The 21187-nt window shown below is 42.9% G+C and overlaps 1 protein-coding gene across 1 annotated transcript in view; it reads left to right on the top strand.

The window, feature by feature from the left end:
* Positions 1 to 20986, top strand: part of SLC9A9 (solute carrier family 9 member A9) — a 3064289-nt gene extending 3043303 nt beyond the window's left edge. The window contains exons 15-16 of the mRNA XM_086943725.1: positions 15552 to 15657; positions 18249 to 20986. Coding sequence (XP_086799851.1) covers positions 15552 to 15657; positions 18249 to 18488 — 346 coding nt within the window. The 3' untranslated portion in view covers positions 18489 to 20986. The remainder of the gene's footprint in view (positions 1 to 15551; positions 15658 to 18248) is intronic.
* Positions 20987 to 21187: the final 201 nt, after the last annotated feature.

Here is a 21187-nt window from a genome sequence, read left to right as displayed (position 1 = left end):
ATTAAAATGATGACTTAATTGATTGCAAAGTACTGATGCACTTTGCTGAGTGAGGTACTTGTTGGAGTTCCAGGACACAGGTTGTTGATAAATCTGCTTTAACTCTTTCCATATATAAAAATAATTTCAATGTCAAATCATCATCAGCATCTAATAATGGTCTTTGGTTTTAAGATACCTTTAGTAATGTGATTTTAGAATGAAAAAATGAATGATGTACTTTTTACATTTATGTTATAAGCTATAGAGGTACAACAAGGATGTTAAAGGCAATCACAAACAATGTTCAAACGCTTCAGTTTTAGGCATTTACTTGCAAGCAACGTGATTTTCTGCATGCATCCTTACCCTTCGTTGTAAAAGTAGAAGGCTCAGCAGTCAAGTCATTAACGGAGTCTACCTTCCAGACTGTGTGTTGGAATTCGGATGACAATGATGGAACCAAGGTCAGTAAAGAAGACAAATGCATGTCAAGGGTTGGCTCTTGTATTTTGTAAGCCATCCAAAGGACATGACAGCATGATTGCAGCATGGTTGTCATGCTTCTGGTGCGTGCCACTGATGCGTGACAACAGTGTGACGGAACCTTTATGCTTTTGAATTATTTCTGTCCCACAGAATGAAGTGCTGAATATGAACAGGCCATCAAGCATTCACTGAACAACACTGATTATATATGTTTTCACTTCTGTGGTGTCAGTTGACTGTGTTTCTCGATGCTTTAACTCTTGCTATGTGTTTGAGTCTTTCATTTGTGTTTTATCTGTAAAGGGAGAAGATGTGTTGTATAATTATACTTACTTCAATATGACTACTTGGTGTCTGTAGTTCTTTATTAGTATTTCCCTCTTCTAGCCTAAGAGTGTTCTATCTAGTATGTGAGGATTCCAGCCTTCGCAGTTGATGGTCTGGTCAGCTGTGAGGTTTACTGTTCTGCTGTCTTACCTTGTCTAACTTAATAAATATATCTTAATAACCTGAAGACGTGCCCTGCGGCCTACATAATATATTTACAACATTTTGGCGACAAGGATGGGATAATATATTTACAAAATTGACCTTACTGTTAAAATGATTTGCTAAGTTACTTGAGGGTGGGCGATAAGGAGAAAAACAGCAACCTCTATTTTACCCGGCTGCTGTATCAGAAACCAGTTCAACTCCCACATCACTTCTTCTACCCCGCCACACTGAAGTACTAACAAATGGGTATATCCAAATCACAAAAAAATACACAAAGCAGTTTGGGCTGGATTGTTTCCATGAGGAAGAGGGTGATGACTGATTTCCATATGGCTGAGTCCAAACTGAGGTGCCAAAGTGGCTGACAAATTATGGACTGGGATGCGGCCTGAGTGATTGCCAGTGGTTGAGCTTAATTCAAGCATTCAATCGATCCCCTTTTTTTTGCATTTGATGTCCTAAGTTTGTGGGGTATGCCCAGACGTGGGTCCCAGGCTCACTATTCCACTGGAGCCAAGCTATACCCAGCTGAAGAGCCCAGGTAAAGACTGATTTCCATATGGCTGGGTCCAAACTGTGGTGGTATGGTGGGTGAAAAACCATGGATTAGGATGCAGCCTGAGCGATTGCCAGTGGCTAAGATTAATTCAAGCATTCCATCCATCATCTTGTTGTTTTTGCATTTGGTGCCCTAAGGTCCGCCAGGTATTCCCAGGCGTTGGTCCCGGGCTCATTGTGCCACTGGAACCAAGCTATACCCGGCTAGAGAACCCATAACTGGGGCAAAACCGGTCTTGGGTTGCTTGTGTTCCGGTTCACGGAGGACCTGGCCTGGCAATTCGGGCTGGACTGTTCCGATTAGGATCAGGGTCCAGACTGTATTTTAATATGGCTGGGTCCAAACTGAAGTGGCATGGTGGGAAAAAACTATGGATTGGGATGCTGCCCCAATCGATTGCTAGTGGCTGCGATTCATTCAAACATTCCATTAATCACCTTGTTGTTTTTGCAAACCACAAAAAAAGCCCAAACTTGCTTCTGACCACTGGTGTGGAGTGAAGGTGTATACATAATACTTCTACAAGGAATCTTTTTCCTCTCTCTGCAGCAAATACTTAAAGGTGTGGCTTGAAATATGGCATAACCTGTATGGTCCTGGTTCCTTAGAATTTTAGTGATTAATGCAAAGGCCATCTAGACTTCCGTGTGAAGACAGTATAGTCATAAATGTTTTGATATTTCACTTAGCAGATTTAGCAGATCCAGAGAATGCCTAGAGTGACAAAATAATTAAACTGCACAAAGGTCAATATGTGCTCTTTTGACTTAGGATCTACACATCTCAACCTGTAATTTAAAATACATGCCTGTTGTTTCAGCGAGTATGCATTCTGAACAGGCACTGGACTGCTATGCATTGAAGTTCTCAATAAGGGGCTTGTTTCAGGTTAAGCTTCCACCCAAGGAGTCAGGAAATGTGGACCTTCCCGGAGTGGCATCCACTTAGTGCCTCCTTTTGAAGGGTCCTTAAGGATAGGACATAGTTGTTGCGTTTAACTTAAACAGTAGGGGTGCATGTATGAATTACTCCCCTTAAAGTTGTGAGAATGTAAGAGGGAGAACCCTCAGTTTTACATCATCCACTAGGAAGTGTTGACTTTCGTGAAAAGTTCAAGTTTAAGTCTGTACAACTGTGAATGGGTAAGATGTTTCTAACTGCATCTTTAAGAAGAGCTAACACAAGCTTTTTTAGATAAAAAAAAGGCTGATACATTTTTATCATGGTGGGGTTATGTCATGGTTATTGGAGCATGGATAGTGGAATTTATGACAAAGTCGTTCAAGTGGATAATTTGAAAATCTGAGATAGTTGTAGGTTTATTTTTCTAGCTAATTCTAAACCAAGCCAATTCACTTTACTGTCCAGTGAGTATTTCTTTCTTTCTTTCTTTCTTTCTTTCTTTCTTTCTTTCTTTCTTTCTTTCTTTCTTTCTTTCTTTCTTGTGTTATAGAGCACAAACAAGACCATTTCTGGTTACAAAGCGCTCTACAAGAATACCGAAGGAGGGTATGGTACAAAATGGTAGGCTGTTTACAAAAGCATAGTATAAGGCATGTGGTCAAAATTTACATAAGCAAATGGTGAGAAGCAAGATATAGGAACATATAGACAATTATAACTACTGGCAATTAAATAGTCCAATAGATGTCAGAACGGTGTGTAGATGGCTGGTAAACACAGGAAAAACAATGTGGATCTCGGGGGTATGGACGATTTCTTCCCTGAAGATGGATGTGGATGGGTTGCATCTGATCTCAGGAGGGAGAGAGTTCCAGATTTTGGGGGTGATTCTGTAGAAGGATTGGTTGTAGGTTTTTTTGTCACAATTTTGTGGCTTAAGTAGTGGGGAGATTGCGCTTCTCGAAGATCTGTTTCCAACCTATATTGGCAGTTTCTTAGTCGGGGTGTTGAATGCAAGCCTCTATGGGTCATACATGCAATTTTGAGATAGATCCTAGCCTCATAGGGTAGCAAACTCTGTGAATGGATGTGGGGTTGATATGATCACTTTTTTGATACGGTAATGAGCCTGGCTGCCGCATTCAAAGTAGCCTTCAGCGGTGCATGTGCGATTTTCAGAAGGCACACAAGGGTAGCACTACTACAATCTAATTTCAGCCTGGACTGCTATTTTGAGGACTGCCAAGGGGCGGAAAGGATTTAGTTTCCTTAGTGCGTGCAGTTGAAGGTTAGCTCCTCTAATGATAGTACTGATGTGCTTTTGCATGGAGAGGGCATTGTCCAAGATAATACCTAAGGAGTCAATGATATGTGGGGTACAGTTCAAGGCAGTGAGGTGTGGGAGCCTGACTTCGATACTATGGGTGATGGTGAGTTGTGAGATCATTAGGACTTCTGTTTTGAGGGTATTGAGTTACGAGTCAGCGAATGTTGAGTTTTTGCCAAGGTGTTATTGAGGATATTGACGTCATCGGGAGAGGTAATTTTCATGTAGAGCTGAATGTCATCTGCATACATGTGGTAGGAGATGTGGGCGAATCTGAGAATTTCAATTAGGGGCTCCATGTATAGGTTAAACAATTTTAGAGAGAGAAAACTTGGGGTACGGCATGTGACACTGGCGACTGATTGAAAAGAGCATGGTTGAATAGAATGCGCTGAGATCTATTGTGAAGGAAAGAGGAGAACCATTTAAGCACGGTACAGGAGACCCATCCTGTATTCGAATATTTTAAAAATGGTATCATGATTGACTGTGTCGAACGCTGTAAGTGCACACATTATTTAAAGACTTTGGCTAAAGTTGGGATGTTGGAGATAAGGTGATTGTTGTAGGTGTCGGACTGGCTGGTGTGGTTTTTTTTAGGATAGGAGTAACCTGGCCGCTTTAGAGGCAGTCAAGTATGGAGCCTTGGGTGAGTGAGCATTGATTATTATCAACCATAAAGGGAGTAGGAGGTGAATGGACTCGTTGAGAAGTTTGGAGGAAGGGAATTGCTGAAGTGGTTGGAGTATTTCGAGAGGTCAATAGTTTTAAGATGTCATTTTCATTGAAGTTTTTTAAGCTAGACCAGGTGGCGCTGTACATAAAACATGAGCAAATGCAAAAGCATCTGAGTTGATGGGAGCATCCACTGGCAACAAATGAGTAGCAACAAGGGACCTGGAACTCCTCACTGCAAATCATAATAGACATCACAGATATGTTCATGCAGCTGTCCAACAGTGAACCTAGTCAGACGCATGTTGGGTCATTTTTAAAAGTGTGGCTGTATTAACGTTTGATTCGTTAATATGTATCCCCTGAAATGTTGATGGAAAATTTGTGGAAGTACTTGAGTCTTAAAATGTCAGGAAAGATATATATTGTGAATTAGTCAAAGAAGCACAGTACTGCCCGTACTATAACTTGAACCTTACTTTACACACTGGATCTTCACAGCCATCAAAGGGTATTAGCCTTCATCATGTGTGGATGTGTTTACTGTGGCATGCATTTGGTCGCAGAATAACAGTGTAATGGCACCAGCAGGCTCATAAATCCCACTTTCTCATTTCCTATAGGTCACAATCATAGGGGCACATCATGGCCGTTACAGGACACTTTTTGTTGATCATTTACTGTCTGTCTCCCCAAAGGCACACAACAGAGCACTTACAATACACATATGACTTCTGCTTTCCCAAAGCTAGCTAGTGTGTGTTTGCCTTGGTGGGATAGTTGTCACACAGGTGCTAGTGATGCATTCAGCACTGACACCATGTGTATGACAAATCATGAATGCACTGGACCTGACAATACGGGTCATCAGACCTGTGCTACAGTTTTAAAGAGTGGGTACAAGTTTAAGTGATAAATACAGCCTGAGATTTGAATCTCTAACCAAACAACAACACAATTGTGTCTCAGGCTGTCATTTGAAGGGGTTTGGAAGAAAGCGTGTTGGAGAATCTACATCTGAGGTCGTCAATGTTTCCACTCCATATGTTTCAAGTCTCTTCCCCAGAATAGGGACAGCCCACTTTAGGCAAGGCAGTAAAGCAGGCAACACCCTTTGTTGGCCTTGGCCCACCACCTCTCCGAGTGGGGGCCTAGCGCCAGGGGGAGATCTCACGGTGGCTGGAGGTGATGTTGGGGGGACAGGTTACTTCCAGACAGTACAATTAAAAGGTTCGGCGAAGTTGGGCTCAAACTCTTTGTTCGTGCCCTCCTCACAGTGACCACTACCTCCACCCACCAGCAAGACCTGCAGCCATTCAGAAGCTGGTGCGGTCAAGGGGTCTTTATTTTCTCCACCCATTGATTCCTTAGTGCAAGCGAGTTCATGGGGTGTGGTGTAGTCATATTATGTTGTCTCTCTTGATTTTTCCTTTGCTGTTGATAAATTCTATGTCATATTCTATGCCTCTTGTTATATTCGGGCATGGTGAATTCATGGTTGCAGGGACACTTCAGATCCCCTTGACATTGTTGTAGCTATTTACTGATTAGAATGATATTTGCCTGTTAACATGAATCCTTTTGCAATTTAAACAATTCTGTGATATACAGACCTATATTTTCCTGAGAAACTAATTCTCAATTAGGCCTCGACTCCATCTTGCTTGCTCCATAATGCAATAAAAAGTGCACTGTTGCTTTGTGATGACATACTGTTCTTGAAGAGCATCAGATGAAGCCTTTAGTTACTTTCAAAGGCTCATCCTGCTCTCTCACTGTAAGGTATTCATTCATGAGACTTTTCATTGTTTATTTAGCCAGTTTTTTTTCTAACACCTCCAGTGACATTAGGTCAAAGAGAAACTTATTATTCTATTAAGGAGATAGTACCAGGGATGGTGGCAATATATGAGGCCTAATAATGCTGTACTGTGATTTCACAATGTCTTCATACATTTACTCAACCCATGCTGACTGTTTGATTTCCATTGCTTTCTATTGTAAAAATGATTATAAAAATCTCAGATTTTGGGGGTGAGCCAGACTATTTTTGGGTCTCTCCTACGGATGATGCCCGTTTCTCTATTGATTTTCTGCACACTATGGTCTATTTTCCAGCCTTTTCACAGTGCTCCATCCATTTTAAATGCTAAAAGCTTTTATGGCAATTGATTTCTGACTGATTTATTGAGACTAACTACATTTTTGCCTTACGTATTGCACTTCACTATTTTAATAAACCTGCATGTTTTTCTAATTTACTGGTGTTGAGCCCTTTTGGGTTAATCTTTATTTAATGACTGTTATTGGAAATGTTGCTCTGAATCTTGTCTTAAGGGATACGTTTCCTCATTTACTATTGAGGACAACACCATCTGCGGCCCGCATTGTCACTTTGACTATTATGTTGATTATCTGACAGATAACTCTGACAACACAGGGCATATGGCACAGAGAACACCAGTTTCAAGTATACCTCAAAGGGACCACTTGGAGCAATAGTTAAAGAATCTGCAAATTTGTGGTGGTTAGATCAGTTGCTTATGCAGCCTTTACCCTTCTTGTGTATTTGCCCTAAGGGGATGTGGCTGTTTGGAGGATGTAGTCTGCGTCAGAGGGCCAAATCATGGCTCATTTGGACAGACTAGCTCTCCGGCAGACTTTGGGGATACCTCAGGTAGGGTTGCTCTGTGGTGCACAGGCTTCAAGCACAAATGAAGAGAGCAGGGTTTTAAATGAGAGCAGTTTTCCTTTTTCTGCTCTGAGATAGGACCCTGAGATTGCCCATCAGGTCAGAGGAGCGAGGGAGCCAGGAGGAAGGGCAAATCATGAGCTGACAAATTGATTTGTTGCATGGGGTATTTGGGTTGTAGTTGACTCAATGTCTAATGGACTATGTATGTGTGGGAAAAAAGTCTGTTACAAATAGTAGATATGAGTGCTGTGTATTGTTATGGATTTTTATGAGTTATCGTTAGAAATGGGGGTCTTTCGTTGGCAGGCGGTACCGTGGCCAAGTAGGAACCCTTCTTTCTAGTCAGGATAAGGGAGTTGCACTTCCAAAATAACCCCTACTCACCCCCTTGGTAGCTTAGCACGATCAGTCATGCTTAACTCAGAGGCAAAGTGTAAAGCATTTGCTCATAACACACAGTAACACAGTGAAAATACTACAAATAGACACCACACCAATTTCGAAAAATAAAGTCTCTGTATCTAAACCAAACAAGACCTAAACTGCAAAAACTCAACATACAGATATCAAAATATTACTTTTAAAAGGTAAAAACAGTTCTGTTCATAGAAAACTATGGCTGTATCACTTTTGTTGCAAAGTACCTGGGATGCGTCAAAAATCACAAGCAAAACAGGCGCAGTGAAGGTGATGTGTCGGTTCCTTGCTCCAGAGGAGGCGATGCATTGTTTCCTTACTGGAGAGGAGGTGATTCATCGGTTTCTTACTGTGTGAGGAGGTGATGCACCAGTTTTTTACTTCAGTCCTAGTGCTGATGTAGATTTGGCGCACAGGTGCGATGCATGAACTACGAACGAGCTGGAAGTCAATGCCGTGACATTCACACAGACGCTGCATTTATTTCTTCAGTCATTGGTCAACAATGCGTTGATTCTTTTAGCCACACTGCAGGCCCTGTGTCGGAATCGGTGTGGTGCAGTGATCTTGGACTTCGGAGATCAGTGTAAGGGACTCGACGTGCAGCGGTTTTTCGGGCTTCTGACAGGCGCCATGTCAATTCTTCAGTCACATGGGCCGTGCTTTGGAACTTTTCCCACACGACAGTGCAGCGTAGAATATAACAGCTGCAAGAAGAGCAATGTGTTTATTTTCTTGGTTTCTTCAGTTCTTCACAGCTTTCTGTAGCTGGAACAACCTCCAGGGGCCCAGAACTGGAATAGGCATCCCCAGGCAGGTCAGAACTCCCAGTAGTGGAGTTGAAGAAGGCTGCAGGGGACGTATTGGTGTCCCTGAGACTCCCGAATAGGAGGCAAGTGCACACAAGCCCTTTGAGAGTCTTCTCAAGCAGGTTTCACAGCCAGATCCAGTCTTTGTCCTCTCATTGGCAGAAGCAGCAACTGCAGGCCAACCCAGCAACACATAGCAAAGGGGCAGTACTCCTCCTCACAGCTCTTCATCCTTGGCAGAGGTTCCTCTTGATTCTAGAAGTAGTCTAAAGTTCTGGGTTTTAAGTCTAATACTTATACCCATTTCCTTTTGAAGTCTTTGTTCAGAAAGTCTCTCTTGTTCAGTAAAACCAGTTCTGTCCTCCCTGGTCCAGTTTCACTGCGGGAGGTGGAGACAGGATTGTGCAGAGCAGTAACAGCATATCTCCGTGACAAATCCTCCCACCATATGCACGGCACACCTCAGCTCCCTTTGTGTGAGGGTCTGCATAGCTGCCAAGGTTTCAGATTGCTTATGAGTGACATTTTCATAATTTCAGTGAAATTGTGAGTGACTTTCAATGACAATGAGTGACACTTTCCCGTGAGCAAAATCAGACAATGAAGATGAGGGAAAAATATAAATATCAGAAATTACACCAATTTGAGCAACAAGAAAATCGAAGAAATTAAAACTGCCGCAAAGCACCAGTGCGCAACACAGTTTTCTTGAATTGTGTGGTTCCTATTTATACAACAGCAAACATTCCTTTCTGTGGAACTGCACAATGTTCAGCCACTGAAATTTCTAATGCCACAGTCTGTCATAGCTACCACGTTTTGGGATTGCTTATGTGTAATATTTCAATGGTTTCAATGTACTTATGAGTACATTCAGCTGACAAATGTATGACACTTAGAGTGGCTCTTTCTGCAATTGAAACCATGGAATGAAGTACATTAGAAGAGATAAATATCAAAAATTACAATATTTTGAACAATGAGAAGCTCAAAACATATCTTAAAAATAATAGAAAACTCCTGAAATAAAAGCTCACTAACCCTCATCCTCTTTCTAAGATGAATATATTGAAAAACAATTGGAGCAAAGCCTTTCATGGCAATGAAGACACACTAGAAGGAAGTTTGCAGGGGGCTGTGAGACACTTGCTTAGCCTGACAAGACATCAAACATGGAGCAACACTGTGCAGCAGGCACAAAGTAAGTTTTAGAGACCAGTGCGGCTAAAGATATACTGAGATTAAGAAGAGCACGCCTCTGGTTCTTAGTAAAATATGGCTAAAAAAAATTCAATTGTGGCATAGTAGGTTTATGTAGGCTGAAGAGCTGCAGACGGTCCAGTCCTGAGCTGTCAGAGTTCTGTTGTGTCTGCCAGTCAGACTGAAAAAGAAACACCCCCACCCCAGGGCAGGACTGGGACTAAAAATGAACCCTGGCAGCAGACTAAAAGTGCCCCCATTTAGCAAATCAGACAATTAAAATTGGCCCCCATTTCAAAATGAGCAGTTTTGAACTTGTCAAGACACGCTCTACAGTGTTTTGCCAAAGACTGCATGCACCTAGGCGCACTGCAGTTAATCGTTGTTATATTATCAGAGAAATCAACAATAAAACCTGGGGCACTAGCCCAAAAATAGCCAAAAGTAATCAACCAACACACTGACTGTTCATATGATCTATCCTTCGGGGCCTGGCAGATGGAGTTTTGGGCAAGCTCTGGTAATTATATGAGGGAAATAAACACTAAAACCTGGCGCTGCGCACCAGAGCTAACAGGCCCTGAAACAGCCAAAGAAAGTCAGCGCACACAAGGACCTGTGACAGCCATACTTTGGGAAAGCACTGCACTTGCAACAGGCAAAGCAACAAAAAAAGAGTGATGTCAAAGGCCTACATTATAAAATCTTCCTTCGCAAGAAAATCTCTCAACTCTTTTAATCATGAGTGGCCTCGTGAGCGCATGTGACTCAGTGCACTGAATGTAGACATAACAGCCTGATTCATCAATCCTATTTGCGCTCGCAAAGGGACAGATTCTGAGAATCTGGCCCTTTGCGAGTGCATTTTTTGCATTTGGGATTCATCATCCCAAATGCAAAAATCGCTATTTAGAAACTCGCAAATTTGCGAGGAATAGCATTTAAGGAATCTCTATTAGAGATTCCTAAAATGCTATTCTTGAAACATTTTAAAATTGCGAAATCGCAAATTTCGGCCGCTATTTACCGCGAGGTCAAACCTGGATTCAAGCTAGCCTGGCTGATGACGGCTGATTAGCCAGGAACCGGCCCCAGGATGCTTGTTTCCGGTCCAGGGAAGACATGGTTTAGCAGTTCGGGCTGGACTGTTCCCATGAGGCACAGGGTCAGACATATTTGCATATGGCCATGTCTAACTGGGGTGGTGGAGTGAGCTGTAGAATGATGATGGATTAAACCCAGATCAGTTGACGGGAGGTGAGTGTTTGATTTGCTCCAACGCTGCGTTCATCATCCCCTTTGGTATCGCTTTGTTCGCCCTAAGTTGACAGGGTATGCCCAGACGTGGGTCCCTTGCTCATTTTGCCTCTAGATGCAAGCTAGCCTGGCTGATGACGGTTGATTAGCCAGAAACCGGTCACAGGATGCTTGTTTCTGGTCCAGGGAAGACATGGCTTGGCAGTTCGGGCTGGACAGTTCCCATGAGGCACAGGGTCAGACTGATTTGCATATGGCCATGTCTGAACTGGGGTGGTGGAGTGAGCTAAAGAATGATGATAGATTAAACTCAGTTCAGTTAACTGGGGGTGAGTGTTTGATTTGCTCCAACGCTCCGTCCATCATCCCCTTTGGTATCCTCTTTGGTATCGCAGGTTTCCTCTATGGCATCCATCCACTTGCCTGAAATATATGGCTTGTTGTGGGTTTCTTATAAGCAACATTTTTAATAAAGTCATGTTTGTGTCTACTTCCTGTGTTCCATTGTGTTTTTTCTGGGGTTTGCATTGTACTGCATACGTTGTACTTTCAACCAATACCCCTCTTCATGGTTCAACCATATCATAAAGATTATGTGACATTATACTTGCACTACATTGCGCAGATGTGGCTCTAAGATTCCTTTCACACATTATCTAGCAAGAAGACCTAGACATCTTCTTCTCCACTATGTTTGCAGATCACTTTACCTCAGTGCCTGCAGCTGTGCCACAAATCAGGGAAGCACATTTAGTATGTTGTCAAGTAGATTTTGTGACCACACACAAAATGCACAGTGAGGCTGTGATAGGGAATTCTAATAAATTATCCATACCTTTCCCATAGTTGTGTACTAAACTAATGTGCTAGTGGCCACTTCATAGTGTGATATTCTGCTATTTTCTACCTACCTACATTCCTCTGAAAGTGCTGGTGTGTTCACTCTGATCTGCAAACGATGAGCCCGATTCACAAAGGTAAACTGAGACGAAAGTCTAACTTTACGAATTTTGGTATTCACATAGGGCATTTACGAGTAGTAAAGTTAGATTTTTGTTTCTGTTTAACTTAAGTTTTGTTATTAAGTTTAGCTAAGACCAAAGCTTAGGTTAAACTGGGACAATAGTCTAACTTTACTACTCGTTAAGGCTCTTTGTGAATACTGAAAGTCGTAAAGTTAGACTTCAATCTCAGTTTACCTTTTTGAATCAGACCCAATCTTTGTGAAAGGAGTTGATCCTGTCCATCATTGCAGATTTCCCCATACTCAGAGGTCTGCCTAATTCCTAGATTGTTCCCTGTGACTACAACTGGCAGTTTATTTCTTCTGCGTTATGAGAAACAGGAAAAGAATTGCCAAACACATTTCATGGAATACAATTTTTTTGCCAATGTTTCGTAGATGTGCAAAAACATTTCAGGTCGCACCATAAATTTCCATAATGTTCTAGAAATGGCTAAATCACACTGGGGGATATTCACAAGGAAGTGGCGGAGAGAGGCGTCAGCCTTCTTGGCTTAACACCTCTTTCCGCCACTTCGGAAATGCAAGGCTGCATCATATTCACAAGGATATGGTGCAGCCTTGCGTTTCCCCCTGCAATGGCGCTAAGTTTAACAACTTAGCACCAACGCATGCACCCTTGTACCAGAGTGCAAGGGTGTCCTTGTGCCGCGGGGGATTGTTTATGTGTAGGAAGGTGTCCTTTCCTGCACAAAGACAATCCTAAATTCAATTCTCGCACTTTCATGTATTCCTATTTATGCAGCACACATGGAAGTGACAAAATGGCCTTTTTAAAAAAAGGTTTGTTTATGTACAGGAAGGGACACCTTCCTGTACATACACAAATCATGGCAATTTGCTTTTTCTACTGTTGCGGGGAATGGAATTGAAATAGTAAAGTATACTATTCCAAAGTCCAGCACCCCTTAAGGCAAGTTATTGTAACAACTGGCATTGCAAATGGGATGCGTGGTCCAGACGCATTCGTTGTTCCGCCCGTGTTGTTAAGGAACGCGTGGGAAAGGAAAGCGTGGTGATGTCATACAACCAGTTGGTGTTTTGGGTGTTTGGGGACAATGAAGTCACTCGTGCTTTTTAAATCAATAAGTTTTACTGTCGTGGTGAGCGTTCCCATTGATTTGCAAACGTGCATTCAATATTATAGTTTGCTTGTTAAACTGCATCACATTTGCATTATGCCTTCCCAGGCTAACAAGGCTGCAAATTAATACTAATCTTCTCCTGGAGGTTTATAGATTAGAAATATGTTCATAAGCAAACCACTCCAAGCTCCGCTTGCCTTTGATTAAGGGCTTTGTGGTATGTGGATGGCTGTGGGGAATATTTTATTTACAATGCACATTTCATCCAATTTGTTTTTTCTATTTCGTTGGTATGTATTATATTATCCACCGTGAATAAAACAATCATGAATATTATAACACGTCGAGAAAAAAAGGAGCAAAACAGGTCTGAGATTCCTGAACCTTTCTGAGAGTTTTCTGTGTGTCTGTCAAAGTCAGAGTAAAATTACACTTAGCTCTAAAACACCCAATCAAAATAGCGTGTGTTATCTAATGGAAAGGTGCATTGCCTGCAGCTTATGTCTATGCCATGGGCCTCATTTATGAGAAATAACGCATCGCTGCGTGAAAGCAGCGATGCATCACTTCTCAGTGCGCACTCCTTGCGACATTCCTGATGCGTCATATTTAATTTATGACGCATAATGTCGCAAGCAGTTACAGATACATCCGTATGTCTGACGTATCTGTAAGCGCAAAAGTGACGCATTGCTGGAGTGTGTCACAAAAGTGACGCAACTCCAGCAATGCGTCCTTTCACATGGGGCCAGCTCCATGTGAAAGGGCCTGCGTCAGTCTTACGCCTGCTGTGAGGCAGGCGCAAGATTTTGACACAACGGCGTCCTAAAAGTGACGCAGTGAAATCTCATAGATTTCACTGCGTCACTTCTACGACCCTTCCTTGCGTCAATACGCCCCCTTGCATACATTATACCTGGCCCAGGTATAATGTGGCGCAGGGGTTTACAAAGTGACGCATCTACCTAGATGCGTCACTTTGTAAATATGGCGCAACAAGATGCATTTTTTACGCCACTGGTGCGTCACAAAAAGTGACGCATCAGCGACGTAAAAGTGACGCACAGCCTCATAAATGAGGCCCCTTGGTTCTAGGGTGAGGAGATCTAGAGAGCGAAAGCTGCATGTTTGGTTGTAGCAACGTTTCTTCCATACTTTACGAATATCAAGATCTGTTGTGTATTGACCATTTCTAATTAATATTGCAGTTTTGGCATTAGCTAAACACTTTGTGAAAAGATGACATGCACAGATATGCATTATTTTTAAAAAAAATTATTGAGACACGTATTTAGCACTTAACTGGCGCTGATATATATGTATTCATTTTTGCATTTTTATGTAGCGAGGACGGAATGTGTCATGGATCGCAGAGCACGTGAAGCAGATAGCAAAGGTGAACAGTGACAGCAAAGCAATACTGTGTATACAATGCAACAAATAAAATAGAACGACCAAGAAACATTGTATGGGCAACATCAGTGTACTGTATATTCGTACAGAGTGGGACAAGGTCGCTTTACATTTTTCCGGGGTACCAGTGCTTGATGTGTAAGAAAATAAGTGCCATGCCCAAAGCTTTGCTCAGAAGCCAGCTACTAGTCCTATCAAATGTCGGGGTGCCGAATAACGAGGCTGCGTGGTTTTGATTCTTGATTCCATCTCATTCCACTTGAGTCCACCACCAGACACTCAATTCCTCTTTATCTCACTTTTCAGAATCTTTTTCATTCCTGGCTTCTTTCTTTGTCACCGTTTTTCCATCTTTCTCGCCTACTTCCCCCCTATTTTGTTTTCTTTCTCTTCCTCTGGATCAAAGTCTGTTAAGCAAAAATAAGGAGCGGTCACCTAAAATGCATGCTAGTGGCCACACCTGCAACCACCAACTTAAATTAAGCACTGGAGGTGACATGAATACAAGGGCAATTAGTGGTACTGGGACAGAAAATAGGCTTGGGCACCAAAATGAAAGTGGCTAAAATAGGGGACCATTTTTTGCAAATAAAAGGGGACCATCTTTTGCAAATAAAAGGGACCACATTTAGCAAATAAAAGGGGGTCACATTTTGCAAATCGGGGCAGTTTTGAACTTGTTAAGAGATGCGGTATAAGTATGGAAGAGTGCATGCATTTTTGCTTGCTGCACACAATGCCTGTGGTAATATCCAGTAAATCATCAGTAAGAAGATGGCCTACCACAATGTTAAAAAAAGGGCCCACAAACAGGCAAATAAAGTGCCCCACACTGATCTGGCAAATTAGCCCTTCTGGATCTGCCCACTTGCCCTGTACGCCTGTAAGCATTATGAGGAAAGAGATGGTGGGATTGAGGAAGGGCAAGAGGTGCTGGTGTTCGGGGGATGCGTGGGGGAAAGTCCCAAATTGGGACCTGCATGTAATGTAGTGCTCATACTTCTTGGTAGATTTTCATCTCCTGGGTACCTGATTCATTTTACTCAAGTCATGCCAGGAGCTTTTACTGTGATATTGTAATGTATGCCCTATTAACAAAAAGGTGCCATGACTAATGTGCATTTCAAACTCTGGTCAAGCTGTTTCAGTGTTAATGGCTGTTCTAATAAAAGTTGTTCTGTGCTCTTTGAGACAATGCCAGACATTCCTTAACCATCTCAATAGATATCTGAAGCCCATTTTGACGCATGCAGGACCGCCTCTAACAACAACACTGCCGAATTGGTGCAGCCCCCTCGCCCGACTCCTGACCAGTCCACAAGCATACGGGGTAAGTTAACCCCCTCTCCCCTGCATCAGCAGTGGCGTACTGAAACCTGAGGGGGCCCCCCTGCAAAGTACATGGAGATGGCCTCCCACACTCCAGACCCATTCGAAAGCTCTCAGGCCAAGGGCCAGCCTCCCGTACATAGTGCTGGAGATGGGCCCCTGAAGATTGGCTGGCCCGAATTGGCCATAGCGGGCACCGTGCAATCCCCTGGTGCGCCGCAAGGGTGGGGGCCGGTTTTGTGCCCCTGGGGGCCGATTTTGTTACAGGGCCGTTTGCAGCAATCGGCCCTGCAACAAAATCAGCCGAAAACAGGCCTTAGCAAAGCGCTCGCTGCACCTCCAACACCCCCTGAGTGGGAAGGGGGGGGGGGGGGGGGCGGCCGAACACTTTGCCAGGGCCGGTTTTGGTTCCCAGTCCGGCCCTGAAGATCGGGTCCCCTTCCCACCACAGGGGCTATAGGGGCTTTTGTTACACCACTGCGCATTAGCTGTCGTGAATGGGACTGGGCATGGTGCTACTGTGCTGACTGTGTGTAGAGGAAGTCGGCCATGCCTGATACAGCTTCTGTGTGTGGTTTACCTAGGAATGCAATCAAATAATAAAAGTGCCTTGCAAGCTGAGTTTCCCCAATTTTTCCTTGCGTGAATTCAAAAGGAATTGTTTAGTATAGAATTTCTGATCTATGACATGGGAATATTTTGTTGGCAGAGATTTGATCTGTTCTGACAAGTATTTTAATAGAATTTATTTCACAAACTCAGTCAAGTGTATCGAATTTCTGATTCTACATTTTCTAGGTTTATGAGACGAATGCTTGTCTCTTTTATTTCACGAATCAGTGCTTTCAGGGAGGTGCAGTCTTGTTTGAAATCAACAGGACCTGTGCATGTGAAAATGATTTGTGAAATAGGACTGGTCCAGGTCCGGACTGGCTACCGGGCGTTTTGGCATGCTGCAGAGCTGGGGGCGGATTTCGTTGATAGGGACCTGCGTGTGCTGAACAAAATTAGTTTTGCTTTGTGTATTTCGAAGCACATGCAGGTCTCCATCAATGAAATTATCCCCCACCGCAGAGACATCAGCCCCCAGCTCAGCAGCATGCCAAAACGCCCGGTAGCCAGTCTGGCCCTCGACTGGTAACGTTGTGTCATGGTAGCATGCAGTCATTTGGTAACACTAACATTTGCTCTATATTCTAATTCAAATTACGCTTACATTGCCTGGTCGCCATCTGATAAGATGGATTGGAGGGGCTGATGAGACCTGATTGGCTCTCATTCAGGGTTAGACCATCTCAGCAAATGAAGAGCCACTTGAGCCCAAAAAAAACCACAAATTTGAATTTGGCCCCGGGACTGCTGTGTCCATGGGCAGGCGCACGGCTGCCTATGCTAGGCAGCCACAAGTGCACCTGCCCATGAAAAGTCCCGGGCACATAATCAATTTTTTTTGTCTCAAGTGGCTCTTCATCTCTTGCTTGGTGCAAGTGTGTTAGCGTTAAGGTCAGGATGGTTTTTGCACAATAATGGAAACCTTTCTGCACAAAAACTATCCTTTGAGGCTACTTCCTCTTTGTATGCATGCTGCAGAAGGCAGCACAAATGCTAAGTGGAAATAACAAGGAGAAATACAGATAATATTCCTCATCACGCCAGCCTTCGGAAGGTCACCATTTTGACACAAACTCATGTGTTCAAGTCTTTTGTAAATATGAGTTTTTGTCAAAATCCATGGGTGGATGCACAGGAATTCCTATGCTCCACCCACGGAATGCCTGCCTGACTCAAAGTAATGCAAAGCAGTGGAACGCGCTGTGTTATGTTACTTTTTTGTTTTTTTACAAAGCAACATAAATAACCATTTGCATTGCTTTGAAAATACCATAAAGGATTTTGTCTGTGTCAAAAAAGTACAGCAAGCCAGACACAAAATCTTTAAAAACGTAGTCCACTGTCCTCTAGGCGTGTCCATTGTGGGTCTACAAGAGACAGAACCATGTCGAATTTTCAGGATAGCTACATCCCACACAAATGTCTCCATTTAGATTCATGGATTGTTACTCATCCCATGTGCATAACTCACATATCTAGCACGGCTCCAGCTCCTATGTACCAGCATTATCACATCTGCTCTACATAAGTACAAATATGGGACCAGCACCAAACTTTGGTGCACTCCTATTACCTGAGGTCAAGGCATTACATCAGTGTGAGCCAGGTTCTAATGTAATACATTAAAATAAACAATAATTTTATACATTAATGGAAACACTGATTGATGCCTTCACATTGTGTAATTTTGAACTGCCATCTGCTACCACCAAGGTTTCTTGTCTATGTGGGTAATGGATTTCTGTTTCAAAAAGGCGCATGGTCCCCGGCGTTTATCTCGTCCCTTCTGAAGCTTGCTGGAGTAAAATTGATCAGTATCCATTTTTTACCTGCCTTGAAAGCCCTTGCTCGTTCGGGGAATTGACGCTACGCCTTTAATGTATTATCACTTCGCCTTTAATGTATTATCGCACTCCAGAGCCATCTGCTGCTATTTCAGTGACACTGACTCTAAATCTTTTCTTTTCAACACACCATTAGGAGCAGCTGAAAGATGATGACATGGACTGCATCGTAAACAACGATGAACTGACCCTTGCCTATGAAGAAGGGGCGTTGAGCTCTCGTCCTTCCCCGGGGACACCACTGAGGTCAGAGCCGTCGGATCCAGTCCAAGCTGCCGGCAAGGAGAACGTCCATGAAGGAGATCTTGGTTTAGGGGGATACAACCCGAAGCTGGATCCCGCACCGGGTTCTCCTACCCGTAATACGCTGGCTTGATCAGGCTAAGGGTTACGCAGTCTGTAAAAGGATCACAAAGGGATGCAAGCACTGATTGTTATGCAAGGCAGGAGATTGACTTGAAACTGTATTAGATCAATGCTTGAAGGGCTGAAGTCAACTCCCTACCTATCTCTTCAGGCGTAGATGGGAAAAAGCAAAACCAATATAAGCCATATGATGTCCACCTAGAAAGAAATTTTCTACACAATTATAATTTTTTTGTTCATTGTATGAATTATTGTTTCCTGGAAGGAAAATATATTGCTGCACTTTTGCTTTTTCTTCAGCCGTTTAATGTTGGCTTTTCAACTCGCACCTCTATAGAGCTCTATCTTCTTTCAATGCGCTGCACTTTTTTTAAATGAATATTGTCTCCATTTTCTATGCAAGGTTAGCAAGTTATGTATTATCGTTTATCGATTTTAAAAAACTGATTGTAGAGAGATGATTTAGAGAATAATAGCACAGCTTCTCGGTCCTCAATAAGCCAAGGCTAAGTAGCACAATATGGCTGGCAGCCTGTTCTGAATCTAAAGTCCACTTAGCCTTAAAAAAAGCGTTTATCTTCATCACGAGCACCAACTTGAACTAGCCCATTTTTACTCAGCTCTTGTGCTTTGTGCACTGCAGTACAAGGTGCTCGGCTTCAGATATGGAGATGCGCTTTAACATATGCAAGAAGAACAAAGTGCCTGTGTCCTATTCACTGGGCATATTAGCCTCAACAATACAAACGCTGGAGCATTCATGTCTTAGCCAATCAAGTAGGGCTGGAGTGGGATTATGTGTGGTTATTAATATCCACTGGCAACAATATCACATCCAATCCTTCGACCTTCCACTATTTTAGATAGGTGCATATTTAATATTCTTAACTCCTCCCAGGCTTTTCTAGGAAAAAGTATAAAAGACATTACAATCTGTAAATATATAGACTTACCTTACAATGTACTTGCAGGTCGATGTCCGGAATTCCATATTATTTCCATGTGGTGTATTGCAAGTCATATAGTTAACAAACACCCAATAACTCGAGGAATAAGAAATCGCAAACTGCAATCACTAGAATGACTTGATACAGCCTGACCATCATTCTCTGTGGGCCTCAGCTACTCTTCTGTAAAATGAGCACATGTAAAAATTACATAAGTGCCTTCCTCACTGGATTTTTAAGATAAACATGGGGAGATTTACTAAGATTTCATGCCGTGTTTGTGTCACAGTGAAAAATCTTTTTTTTCCAATTTACTTGTGTTACTTTGCGCCAAGTGAGCGTACAATGGATGGAGCTTGGGCATTCCCATTCAACCACCCAAGGTTTCTCACGCTTAACCCTATTTACTAAATTAAGTAGACACGGTGTAGCATCAGAAAACTGCGCCCTTTTGAAGTAGGCGCAACAAAGGAAAAATGCTTTAATTCCCTCCTTCCTTTTCCGACATTGTACGTATGCTGCACATTACAGCACACATACAAAGAGCAAAAAGGGTTAAAGTCAGTCTATGCATAGTGTTTTGTACTGGAAGGGTAAACCTAAGCTAGACTCTCGGAGACACCCTTGCACTATGGCGCAAAGGTGTCTCGGTGGTGCACAGCAGCTGATTTCAGGGCCAGCACTGCGGAAAGGGGGGAGAGAGACATATTTCAGTACATTTGGCGCTCTCCTCCTCTCTCCTTTTCATGCAGCGCACCATTTGCGGCTGGTGCACTGCACTGTGTGAGTGAGTGGTAAATCTGTACCTTTCTCAGGAGGGATGTTTGACACCCCAGGTGAAGTTTAGCATCCTAGGTGAAGTTGCAGTGTTTGGCCTCCTCGGCAGATCATGGGACTAGACCTCATGCTTATACGGATAACCTGGTGCCTTTGTTCTGATGACGTCCTATGCAGCTTCTTAGTATTGCCTTAATGGAGCAGTGGGTGATCTTCCATGCACTCTATCCCAATGATCATTAGACATTGCAGAATAGAGAATCTCATTGACTTGTAAGGATGCTGATTAAGATTTCACCGTCCCGATGTAGCGGTAATCCCACTCTTACACCTGACATGTTGCATAGGGCATTAGTAATTGGGTGCCTGAGAAGCCCAAAGGAACAGGGTAAGAGAGGTGGAGCCCAAGTTGTCTACAAGTTTACACAGTCATCACTGACGTTGAAAACATTATTCTTGTTTTGTTTGACTTGTTATTTAGTCATTGGAATGCATGCAGCACGTAAGTAATGAATCAATACAGTATTCTCACCTGGCCGTACCAATACTTTGAGTATCGGTACCTCTGGGTTTTGGGAATACCGGGCAATCACCTGGTTTCTCGGGAGAAATGCGAGTTAGCCTGTGGAAATTGTACTGCATTGATTCTCTCAAGTTGGTCCCCATGTGTGGGAATATTTCTGCCTTATGCGGTTGAAATGTCCTTGTGAAAACTTGCAAGAAGTGTATTCCAGGGAATCTTGCAATCCCAATGTGACTGGTGAATCCCATTATATAAAATCTAAAAACAAAATAAAAAAAACTATACTCTAAAAGGCAGTATAACAGATGAACAGTTTGCACTGGTGGTTGGGGGGGGGGGTTCTTGTGTTGGGTCTTATGCAGCAGCCGTCTGTAAAGCAGACTGGCTCACTTTTCATGTACATTAGGAGTTTATTTTCTTTGGGTTAAACCCTGAAGACATGGCATCATGAAGTCAAAATAA

The sequence above is a fragment of the Lissotriton vulgaris genome, chromosome 11 (genome assembly GCF_964263255.1).
Source record: "Lissotriton vulgaris chromosome 11, aLisVul1.2, whole genome shotgun sequence".
Classification (NCBI taxonomy): Eukaryota; Metazoa; Chordata; class Amphibia; order Caudata; family Salamandridae; genus Lissotriton; species Lissotriton vulgaris.
Note: the sequence above shows the minus strand (reverse complement) of the source record. Positions and strands in the feature narration are given on the sequence as shown.